The 12,781-nt window shown below is 39.1% G+C and overlaps 1 protein-coding gene across 5 annotated transcripts in view; it reads right to left on the bottom strand.

Moving 5' to 3' along the window:
* Window positions 1–8,120: 8,120 nt before the first annotated feature.
* ATAD2 (ATPase family, AAA domain containing 2) overlaps window positions 8,121–12,781 on the bottom strand; it is a 55,569-nt gene continuing 50,908 nt past the window's right edge. For 3 of the 5 annotated variants that reach the window (XM_006086327.3, XM_023751961.1, XM_023751960.1), the window contains 3 exons: window positions 11,058–11,191; window positions 10,116–10,244; window positions 8,121–9,404 (listed from right to left, as the gene is read on the bottom strand). In XM_006086327.3, the coding sequence (XP_006086389.1) occupies window positions 9,360–9,404; window positions 10,116–10,244; window positions 11,058–11,191 (308 nt within the window). In that variant the 3' untranslated portion in view covers window positions 8,121–9,359. Of the gene's footprint in view, window positions 9,405–10,115; window positions 10,245–11,057; window positions 11,192–11,752; window positions 11,825–12,781 lie in introns of those variants that run through there. The other 2 variants (XM_014453708.2, XM_023751959.1) reach the window with 2 other exon arrangements.

Here is a 12,781-nt window from a genome sequence, read left to right as displayed (position 1 = left end):
ACCAGTATTATATGAAATGCTGAAAGGTATCATTTAAGAGGAAGAAGAAGAAAAAGGTAAAGATACAAATTATGAACAACAAATACACATCTATCAACAAGTGAATATGAAAATCAAGTGAATAATCTGATGAACAGAATGAACTGGTGATTATAATAGAATCAGGGGCATAGAAAGGGAGTGGACTGACTATTCTTAGGGGGGAAAGCAGTGAGGGAGATGCGGGAAGAGACTTGGACAAAAATCGTGCACCTATGGATGAGGACAGTGGGTGGGGAGTGAGGGAGGAGGGTGGGGTGGGAACTGGGTGGAGGGGAGTTATGGGGGGTAAAAAGAGGAACAACTGTAATAATCTGAACAATAAAGATTTAATTAATAAAAAAAAACCTGCATTTATGTGAAATGTCCCCCCCATCCCCCGCCCTTCCCATAGGCATATTCCTGGAGGCATATCCATACAGAATGCAGATTAGAGACTAGTCTCTGTTAACACTGCAGAAGTACCAGTAGGGAACCTCTTTAATACCTGGCATGGATGAAAATTCTAGGTTCCGACTCAGCCTTTTCTGGCACAAACGTGGCTTGCGGCAGGGGAGTTGGGGGATGAGGGTGCTTGGGACACCTCATTCCAATCAGGGGAGAGGGAACTATAGGCTCTCCATGCGGCCTTTGCTGGCCTGGGTGGGATGCAGCCACAGTTCTTTTCCGGGGTATTTGGCTGGAACAGCATAGTGATGGTGTAAAAGTCTTCTGTTTTAGCAGATTGCCCGTTTCCTATGCCTTTGGCAAAGCGGCCTTTGGTTGTTTATTTTTTCCTGCACCCTTGGTATTTCTGAGTAGTCTACTTCTCCAGTACCCTATTTGGAATATGTGAGGCAAAAATCATCATTTGGGGACTTAAGTCCAAAGTGTCTAGCCAATATTCCTCCTTCTCTCCATCTTACAGAGACTTCTTTTATTTGTTTATATACAGGGCGAGGCAAAAGTAGGTTTATGGTTGGAAGTGTGAAAAACACAGAATTTAATCTTGTATTATTGCTTATTAATTAATGTATTATTTTCCATATGAACAACTGTAATCCTACTGTTGCCCAGTCCTGTAGAGTACCAGGGTGTTTCTGCTGTCCGTAGCAAGGGGAATAGGAAGAAGTATATCAGCTATACTCGATCTTCCTCAAATCTGCTGTCCAAGGAACTGCCCCTTTTGTTTTATAAACAAGTCAGCATAAGCCTATTAGGTTCATATTTATAACATTTTCTGAAAAAAGGAAAAAAAATACACACTGTCTTATTTTTAATGCATAGTGTGACTGAGATGTCTGTCATGAAGAGAATACTAGGTATGTGAAGGAAGAGAAGCGAAGAGGCCATGCGACACGCAGGGCCTGAGAGTGGCTCTCGAAGTCATCGATTCAGTTCCGAGTCCTTCAGTGTCTGTGAAGCCACGGCTGATGCAACATGTGGCTTCCCTAGGAGAAGCTTGGAGAACCTTGTAAAGAACTCGGGCGACCATGAAACCTCTGTGCCATGCAAGACTTTGAAGACTGTTCAATATCGAAATCCTTAAAAGTCGTTGTGCTTAAAGATGTTACAGATTTTTTTAAGCAAAATTACATTTGTCCCAATTTTTCAGAACTTTTATATCATAATACATGGCTGTCAACAGTATGCTACCTGCAGAGATTAAAGTATAAAAAATGAAATATACTTAGCTATGGCTTTAGGAGAGATACAGTTTTAACAATAAATGAGAAAACGGATCCTTTTTCAAAAGAATTTCATACAATAAAAGAGAACGTTGAAAAAAAAAAGAATGCAGATTAGTGACTGCCTGGGGCTAGGGCGGGAGGACAGGGAGGGGCCACTGGGAAAGGGAGGCAACTGTTACTGGGTATGGGTTTCTTTTGGAAGTGTTGCTAACGTCCCACAATTGGCTCCTCTGAGGGGGCGTTGCTAGGCCCTGGGGGGCGTAACTCTCGGGGCGGGACAAGCCCGTTTAAAGACAGGCTGAGGCACAGCAGCCCAGGCTGTGGTGGCTGTTACTCCTGGAGCCATGGAGGAGTGCGCTTGCCTCTGTGTCCTGACCTCTTCGAGGGGATGTCCGTGTAGTCAGGAGTGCCAGGGCCCAGCTGAGACGGCAGTGGCCGATGGTAAGCGGTGTCCTCAGAAGCGCCAGCGCCCAGCTGAGATGTCAGCAGCCTACTGCAAGCCGGCCCCGGCCCCGGCCCCGTCAGAAAAGCACATTGAGGCTGACAAGGCAGCGGGGTGCTGTGCGGGGAGTGGAGGAATCGCGAGTCCCATGCCGTTCCCGCCGCCCCCGCACTGCTCACTGCAGGACCTGCCGGTGGAGCTGCTGGTGGAGATCTTCGCCTTGCTCCCCAGCACCGATCTGCCCAGCCTGGCCCTGGCCTGCACCAAATTCTACCACATCCTGCACACCGACAGCATCTGGAGACGGCGCTACCGCGAGGAATTTGGCCTTTGTGAAAACTTGCAGAATCTGGAGACGATAGGTATGTCTTATCGAGAAGTCTATTGGAAGCTGTTCCACCCTTACAGACACATTTTGGGATTGTGGCAGCTAGATACTGAGGGCTATAGAACACTGCTGAATGTCGTGGTGGACGGCTTATGCATTACTGGTTGGACGTACCGGCCTTGCCTTAACACCCATGTGGATGGCCCAATGCAATTCAAGCCCGCGTTCAGAATTCGCCTGACGGAGAGGAAATCAGCCACGGTGGAGTGCATGGAAGGCCGCATCAGCAGGCCCCACAGCCGCCACGTGCAGATTCAGAAGGACAGATTCAGCATCCAGTGCATCAAGACAGACCACCAAAAGGATTCACCAACGCGGCTTAGGGAAGCATGGGGGCTGGTGCTGGTGCAGGAGGACAGACAGCAGTATGACTGCCTGACCTACCGCCGTCTCTACCTCCCGCCGAGCCACCCGGACGACCTCATCAGGCCAGGCCTATTCCAATGCAAATGCAATGCCTATGACCTATCAATTGCCATGCTCAGCTTCCATGGGAACTATGCCAGGGTCACGAAGGTCACGGGAGACTCCAAACCGAGTTTAGAGATCCACCTCATGCGCCGCATCCAGCTGCCTGATGGCGAGATCTTCCGCAATTTCAACGAGCTCTCCCGCGTGGTCCAGGAGATTGACGAGCAGGTGATCCGGGAGCAGCAGCAGCAGCAACAGCAAGAAGACAGGACTGTGGAAAGCGAGGGCCATGGCTGGCAGAGCCCTGCCCAGACCAGCGTCAGAGTGTCCGGGGCTGCAGCTTCGGAGGAGCAGCCTGTTCCCTTTGTTCTGCCTGTGGGCGTGCTCTCAAGAGACCAGAACTACCCCCGAACCTGCAGGGTGTGTTTCTATGGCGTGGACACTCATACTTATACCGTTGCCTTACATGGCTTCGCCTACACCAGGCACTTCCCTGGAGTCTTCATCCTGTTCGATGAGAACCACTTCGGGTTCATCTCGCTGCCGGTGAAACAGTTCATCCTGTTCGGCAGAGTCCAGAACACCTTCCAGAATGTGGAGGCACCATCCCCCCAGGCCTTCTTGGAGATGCTCTCCAACATTCAGTCCGGACCCCCTGGGAGGAGCAACTTGCATACTTTGAAGATTTGACCTTCTGACCAGGTTACCCAACTTTGTTTTTTTAATCCTCACCCGAGGATATTTTCCCATTGATGTTTAGAGAGAGTGGGGAGAGAGGGAAAGACAGAAATATCGATGTGAGAGAAACACATCAGTTGGTTGTCTCCCGCCCAAGCCCTGACCAGGGCCAGGCTGGGTAGGAGCCAGCAACTGAGGTAGAAATAAACCTTAGACCAGTGGTCTCAACCTTCCTAATGCTGCTACCCTTTAATACAGTTCCTCATGTTGTGGTGACCCCCAATTTTATTGTTACAAATTGATTAATCACAAAAACAATATGTAGTTATATATGTTTTCCGATGGTCTTAGGCGACCCCTGTGAAAGGGTCGTTCAACACCCCCACCCCCAAAGGGGTCGTGACCCACAGGTTGAGAACCGCTACCTTAGACCTTTCCATCCGCAGGTCCAGGCTCTATCCACTGAGCCAAACCAGCTAGGGTTGAGCATGTCTTTTTAAAATGAAAGAAAGAAAAGGGAAAGATCCTAAAATTGGATAGTGGAAATTGTTAGATTGTACATCTCTGAATATAATAAAAACCACTGAATTAGACATTTTAAAATGGTGGGTTTTTATAGTATGTGAATTATATCTCAATAAAGCTGTTATTTAAAAAAAAAAAAATAAAGGACCCTCTCTCCTTTTTTGTTTTACGAAACATTCACAGGTTCCAAGGCTTAGGATGAAGTTATCTTTTGGGTGGCCATTTTTCAGCCTTCCATAAAAATTATGTGCAAAATATGGACTATAAAGACTGTACTCTCTTCTGCCTCCCTCGAATTCCATTATTACCTGAAAATCAACGTTTCTAACTGTAGTCAACTCATTCTTGAAATTAGCAATTCATTGCTAGTACTATCAATATTCCCATTAATCCTCTGGAATTATCTTTAATGTGCCTTGTCTGACCAAGCAGGGTCTTACTAAGCTTTCCTTTACAAAAGTGCTTCCGAGGGCTTCCCTTTGACTGCCTTGCTTCTGGCCTGTCATTTTTCTAGTCTAGACTATCTAGACCAGTCGTTCCCAACCTTCCTAATGCCGCGACCCTTTAATATAGTTCCTCATGTTGTGGTGACCCCAACCATAAAATTATTGTTGCTACTTCATAACTGTAATTTTGCTACTGTTATGAATCATAATGTAAATATCTGATATGCAGGATGTATTTTCATTGTTACAAATTGAACATATTAAAGCATAGTGATTAATCACAAAATATGTAATTATATGTTTTCCGATGGTCTTAGGCGACCCCTGTGAAAGAGTCGTTCGACCCCCAAAGGGGTCTCGACCCACAGGTTGAGAAACGCTGATCTAGACCTTCAAGAAAGGCTTTCAAGTCCATTTGAACACGCCACCTGTGTGCTCAAGGACTCAGTGACTCCTTATTTAGCGTTTGCTTCCTAGAAGAAGCAAGTCCTGAGTAAGATCTTTGGAGACCCCAAGCACCAAAAACAGTCTCCAACTCTTTATGTATTCTCTATGCCTTTGTTGGTTAGAACTGCATTCCATTGTCAATAATAGAGATCCACCCAACAGCAGTTTAAACAAAGTAGTTTATTTCTCTGTCAAGAAGTCCAGATGTAGTTGAGGGCTTCAACAATACCCTGAAGTTATCATGAGCAAGGTCCTTTATTTTTCTCATGTGAGAAAGTGGGCTAGGGTTCTATCTTTAAGGTCATCTCAGAGTCCAAGATAGCTTCTGGAGTTCCAGTCATCCATATGTATACCATCCGGGCAGCAGGTAAAAAAGGAAGCACAGAAAGGCAGAAAGAGCTCTCACCTCCTTCCCTTCCAAGGAGCTTTCCCAGAAATTGTGCACTTTACTTTGTATCTCGTTGGCCAGAACTTCGTCACATGGCCACCTCTTGCCACGATATAGGAACAAAAACATAATTTCCCAGTAAAATACTGGGCTTTAAAATACATATTTTTATTGATTTTAGAGAGGAGAGGGAGATAGAGAAACATCAATGAGAGAGAATCATTGATGGGCTGCTTTCTGCAGGGTCCCTACTGGGAATGGCATTGAGCCAACAGCCTGGGCATGTGTCCCGACTGGGAATCAAACTGATATCCTGGCTCATAGGTTGACACTCAACCACTGAGACATACTAGCTGGGCACCCAGGACTGTTACCAGGAATGAGAGAATGGTATTAGAGGGCAAACTAGCACTCTTTTCCTTAATGTCCTATTATGCAATGTGTTTTTACTCCCACATTATCCCTCAGCAAAAAATAAGTAACTTATATTCAAATCCTAACAAAGTCCCTCATATTATGGGGCAATCTCATATGCATTATTTTGTGCAAAAAAGTAGTGTGTGTGTATGTGTGTGTGTGTGGGTGGTGGTGGTAGTGAAGATGTGAGTCTGAAGTAACCACAATACCACAGTACATATTTATAGGGATCCCCAAGGCAATCAGTTAAAATAAAAAAGCAAAAGAAGAGCATCACTCCCCATTACTTAACAGTAGGCTGTGCACAGTGATCTTCCAAAGGGAGGGAAAGAGTAATTTGACATTGGAGAAACCTGAGAAACATTACTTCTGCCACATGACCAAGGTCAATCAACAGTCATGTTACATTGATAATAAGTGACCTTGATATGATCACTTTACTTTTGTGATCTTTCTCCCAAAATCCAGTGCAGAAAAAATAGACTAATTGCAATAGAGGGGCATCTTCCAAAATACTTGACCCGTAGTCCTCAAAATCATTAGGTCATCAAAAGCATTTACAACCATTAATGGACTTTTTGTTGTTTTAATCCTCACCTGAGGATATGTTTTATTATCATTATTTTACAGAGGCCCAGAGCACCAATTCATGGGTGGGGTCCAGCGGCCTGCCCCGATTGGGATCGGGGTGGGGGCACAGGTGGTTGGCCGGCTGGCCCTACCCACTGGTCAAACTCCCGGTGGAGGGGATAATTTGCATTAGCCTTTTATTATATAGGATTTTAGAGACAGAGAGAGAGAGATGTGAAATATCGATTGGTTGCCTCCCATACATTCCCTGACTGAGGATCAAATCTGCAACCTAGGTATGTGCCATGACTGGGAATCAAACCCACAACCTTTTGGTTTATGGGATGATGCTCCAACCAAATAGCCCTTTATGATAGTATCTCTAGAAAAAGCACAAATGTTTTACATTTTGATTAAATCCTATTTATCTAATTTTCGTCTTGTTGCTGGTGTTTTTGGTGCCATATTTAAGAAATAATTGCCAAATTTAAGGTCATAAAGATATGTCCTTGTGTTCCTCTAAGAATTTTAATTTTAGCTCTCAAATTAAGGTCTTTGTTCCATTTTATTAAATTACTTAGTATACAGTGTGAAATAGAGGTCCAGCCTCGTTCTTTTACGTGTAGATATCCAGTTTTCACAGCACCATTTGTAGAAGGGATTATTCTTTCCCCCATGGAATGGTCTTTGGCACCACGGTCAAAAATCAATTGCCCATAGATATATGGATTTATTTCTGGACTCTCAAGTCTATTCCATTGGTCAATTATGTCTGTCCTTATGGCAATACCACATGTTTTATTAATGTAGCTTTTTACTAATGTAAGCTTTGGAACAGGGAAGGAAATGTGAGGCCAATTTTCTCTTCTTTTTCAAAATTGTTTCGGCTATTCAAAGTCCCTTTCAATTCCATTATTAACTAAGCATTGACTTCCCTATTTCTGCAAAAAAGTGCATTGAGATTTTAATAGGCATTGCACTAAATTTGTAGACTTCTTTGGGGAATATTGCTATTTTAACAACATTAAATCTTCCAATCCATGAATACAGGATCTTTCCATTTGTTTAGGTCTTACTTAGTTTCTTTCAGCAACATTTTGCACTTATCAGCGTACAGTCCTGCACCTCCTTGGTTAAATTTATTTGTAGGTGTTTTATTGTCTTAGATGCTACTGTAAATAGCACTGCTTTCTTAACTTCCTTTTTGTATTGTTCATTGCTAAGGTTTAGAAATAAAACGGACTTTTATCTATTGATCTTCAATCTTGTCACTTTGCTGAATTCATTTATTAGCTTTAACATATTTTTGTGGACTCTCTATAAGATCATGTCACCTGTGAATAGTTTGACTTCTTTTCCCATTTGGATGTCTCTTATTTCTTTTTCTTGCCTAATTATTATAGACTGACTGTACTTTTAGCAACAAATGAGAAAGAAGCATTCCAGGCTTGCTATTCAGTACGGTTTTGAAAATCTAGGAATGTAGACCTATTACTTCCCATGTCTGTAGACAATGTCATGAAAAGGACAGGAAGCACATTAGTCTTTGTAGCTAAAAAACCTATACCATATAAACATTCCAATGTCAACATTATAAATGATAAACAGTAATAAAACAAAATTTTATACCTGTTTTGCACTGAATTATCTTTAAGACAATTTAAAATGATGAAGAAATAGAAACAAACTTGAGAAACCATTTTTACATTTAACATTTATTAAAGAAATTATACATACAAAATGAAATCCTAGTTATAAAAGATGCATCTGGAATAAATTATAATAAATTTCAATAAAAATAAGTATGTATGTGTATATGTGCATGCATCCAGGAATATGCACATACTCAGATATTTATAGTGAATGGCATTGCTTTATGCATTACTAAGAGATTATCTTTTAATTAAGGTATTTGAATTACTGGGTTTTAAAATGCTTTAAATACAATATCCAGGTAAATCAACAAAAGGCTGCTCAACTTTGAAACTATTAGAATCCAGAATCTCTCATTTGAGATCATTATCCCCAACACTTTTTGAAAGTTCCCAATAGAAGCTATTTTACAAATATTAGAATGGCTCCTAAAAAAAAGAAAAAGAAAAAATAAAAAGAATGTGCATGGTGGTGAATGGTTTTATTCCTTTAAGAAATGCATTTTTGGTACCATTATTACAAAAATTCATTATATTTATATAATTGCATATAAAAATATATATAGAATATAACCTAAACACAAATTTAGAAGGATATAAACATTTTTCAAATATAAAAACTTTGTGTTATTAAAAAGCTATTCAACAAAGTAGTTATGTTTGTTGTGTATAATTACAAGACTTAACTAAAAATATTTAAAATTTATTAACCCAAATAAGAATTATAAAAAATGTTATCCAAAAAGCATTTATTTTGACATTCAGGTACAGAATTGTGGTGCAGCCAAAAATTGTCAAGGGCCCTCATGAATTGAACACTGGCTTTTATGTGAATGAGCAGGGCAAGCTAAAGGCAGATGAGAGATGGGTACTGAAGACAACAAAAGGATGGCAAAGATACAATGGTTAAGTTTCTAGTCTGATGCAATAAACTACTGCAGGACGGGTAACATTAAAAGTGCTTAAAACAAAAAAAATCAATGTCACTAATTACTCTTCATTGCCATAAAACATAAGCTATCTTTATATTGAGTCGTCCACATTTCAACTACTGATATGCCATAGCATTACTATTACTACAGTGCCTTGTTCCATCAAACTCCCAGCATTTTATCTCTGTAATTTATCTTACACATGTACATAGATACTAAAAGTTTAAATATTTTTATTTACTATTTTAATATTTTTCTTAAAGATGCAGGATTTCACCTTGCATCAGTTATTGTGAACATGACAGAGGTGAACTAAGTAAAAACAGAATATAAAGAATATGTGATACCATGACATCAGGATCTGGAACAAATGAAGTTTTCTACCTCTTGCTCCATTTTCTAGATAAAGGGTAGAAAGGAAAAGTAGTAAGTTTCAATGTGGAAACGCGAAGGAAACATTATTCTATTGCTTTTTTTTTTTCAGTAAACACCCTTAAGAATTTATTACCCATGTATATATCTGATAGTGAAAACAAAAATTTAGTTCAGTATTTAAGACTATCACATAAACTGAGATCACTGATGGGACTTCATTATTTAAATCCCTTTCAAATGAGTCTGAGATGCGATCATCTTATGTTAAATTCAAATAGTTATAATCAAGGCACTGATGTACCTATTTATAGGTACCAGTATTACATATATGATACCATGTAGGTACTACAGTATACTTTAGTAGGTATACTAAATACTACATATACTAGTAGGTATATATTTGGTACCAGTAATATTTATATTATACTATATAGGTATCATCCAATATCTGTTTTTATTTTCTTTTTTCCAGTATCTATTTTTATTTATTTATTTATTTTTTTTGTTCAGTATCTATTTTAAAAGTTAGAACTATAATGCCCCCTGTAAAGCAAGATCAAGTAAAGAAAAATAGGTATATCTTGAAAAGGAGCTACATATCTTCATTAATACAAACAGAAAATAAAGATTCTCCCATAATTTGCTCATATTATAGTTCCATTGTTTGAATATATTAAACAATGGTCTTTAAAAATTTTTATAAAATAAGTTAATTTCTTATATAGATTAGTTTACCTGAATAAGTGTTGTTTTGTCATAGTCCCTGCGATGCTGATAAATACACTGGCTGATTACTGCATACAAATTTTCCAACTGAAAAAGGTTGTATTTCTGACTCTTTTTAACAACAGTCTTCAAAAGATTCTAAAAGAAAATATAAGTGTTTATATGTGAGAGATAAATTCTCTGAGATGTTTTAATTTAGAAGATTTGGGGAATTTTTAGCATATAAACCAGAGAGAGGACAGACCAAGTCATCTGATGCGACATGGCAGCCTCTGTAATTGGCTGTAGTTAACTTATCATCATTTTATGATCCTGGTCTCTGCCCTGGGTAACTTCCATCCTAAAAACTATAGCTGAGGAGGTTGCCAATTTCAATTCTAGTCATAAATCTCTACAGATGACCTAGATTAATAGGGAAAAAAGCACCGTTTTTGCAGGGTATTTTATTACACTATAAGTATATAGTAACTAATTTCATTATGTGAAATAAAAAGAAAAAGAACTTCATAAATGATGAATTACCTCACCACTTTAAAATTCTTTTTCTTATAAAAAGGATTTTCCATTGGCTTAGTGTTTTTTCTCATGACTGAAATGGTCATTGGATTTCTGTGATTCCTCAAGGCTGGCCCTAGCAGGCAGGCTATGTCATTACCTCATAAAACATGCCATTATGGCTAAGTAAAAACTAACTAAAATAGTCATAGGTAACAGTCATAAAAACAATTTATGGGATAAATAATGTAGTCAGGTTTGTTAAAACTGTAATATCAATATACTAGCCACCTCCAACCACCACATTTATAAGTTATTCTATGCCAAACTTACCCTTTCATAAAAGATCATTATTTATTACATGCCAAAGTGATACAAAATACTATTACAGTTCTCTTTTGGTGGGCTATGTTACTCATCTGCACAATGATAGCATTACAATTTCAATTTACATACTTGTAATCGCTCGTGGTCCACAACAAGTGAGGGTATAGGCTGTGAAAGAATCGCCAAAGCCTTTTCAGCACTGATGAGCTGCTGTTGCTCTATTTGGGAATGTCTAGCTTGAGTCATTTGCAGAATCCACCTTTCTAGAACAAGTGATTAAATAACATTACTATTTGGTAAATAGACATTATAATGCCTAAAGTAAATATTAGGCAGATTAAATTGCAGGACATATTTATTAAGACACAAATACCAATTCTGGTATACTGATTCTGCTGTAAGATTAAAATGCTGCCACCTACACACTCAAAAATTAAGAACATTTGAGTATTTCTCAAATTGAGTATTTCAGGGGATCCTCAACTGTTTTCTACTTAGGCATAAGACTCACAGAATTTAAGAGCTGGAAGGAACCTGAGTATTCGAGAATAGGAGTTGCAAACGACTACCCACAGACCAAATCTGGCCTACCATTATAAATAAAGTTTTATTAGAACACAACCACTCCCATTTTACATATGCTTGTCAGTGTAGCTTTTCTGACAGGTTTGAGTAGTTGTGACAGATACTGTGCAGCTAAATATTTCATATATGGCACTATACAAAAAAGGTTTGCATATCCCTAATCTAGGACAATCTACTCACCGATAGATTAAAAAAATGAGGCCAAGAAAGGTGAAGAGGCTTTTCTAAGGTCAACATACCTGTTATAAGACCCCAGACAAGAACTCAGTCTCTTAATATGTAAACAAGTACATGTCCCACTAAATAGTGTCCTTTTAAAGATGATAATAATAAAAGAAAAATAAAACAATTCTGAACCCAAACAAAACATACTAAATTACATAGTCAGAAGATTAACATTTAAATCATCTATACTGGAAAGGCTGCATCCTAGCCCGTTCTGCTATGATTACTCAAACACACTGGAACTCATTTCAAGGAAGTATTTGAAAAAGATTTACCTACAGCATATAAGCCACTGGGGGAAAAGTCTCTTCAACTCACTTAATACTTGTCATTGACCAAAAGAAAATGTTGACCCTATTCCTGCTCTTTTTACTTTTAAGACCAAATAATGTTTGCCTTTTCCAAAGATCAAACAAATCTACTGCCAAAGATCCAAGAAGATCCAGATGAAGACAATTCTCAATGAAAAACTTTGGAAGCAGAAATAGAATATAAATAATCTTGTACTTAACCTATGAATAGAGGAATGATTGAGGTTACAGTTGTTCTACACCACTCAGCAAGAATCAGAGGAAACTGCTTATCTTGCTTAAAAATGAGGGTATCCTGCTAGCTTTAAAAAAACAGCAGAGCCAAATCACTTCACTTCTTGCTTTAGATTAATTATTTTACTCAATCCTTAAAATATCTCATTACCCTCAGCTATCTACCCCAATTCTGCAGAAGAGAAAACTAGACTGATAGGTCAAGAACCTTGCCCAAGGTCACAAGCTAGCAAGTAGGGCAGTGGTTCTCAACCTTCTTAATGCCAAGACCCTTTAATACAATTCTTCATGTTGTGGTGACCCCCAATCATAAAATTATTTTCATTGCTACTTCATAACTGTAATTTTGCTACTGTTATGAATTGTAATGTAAATATCTGATATGCAGAATGTATTTTCATTGTTACAAATTGAACATAATTAAAGCATAGTGATTAATCACAAAAACAATCCATAATTATATATGTGTTTTCCGATGGTCTTAGACGACCCGTGAAA

Source organism: Myotis lucifugus, unplaced genomic scaffold, assembly GCF_000147115.1.
Source record: "Myotis lucifugus unplaced genomic scaffold, Myoluc2.0 scaffold_27, whole genome shotgun sequence".
NCBI classification, from domain to species: Eukaryota; Metazoa; Chordata; class Mammalia; order Chiroptera; family Vespertilionidae; genus Myotis; species Myotis lucifugus.
This window is presented reverse-complemented; position numbering and strand designations above follow the sequence as displayed.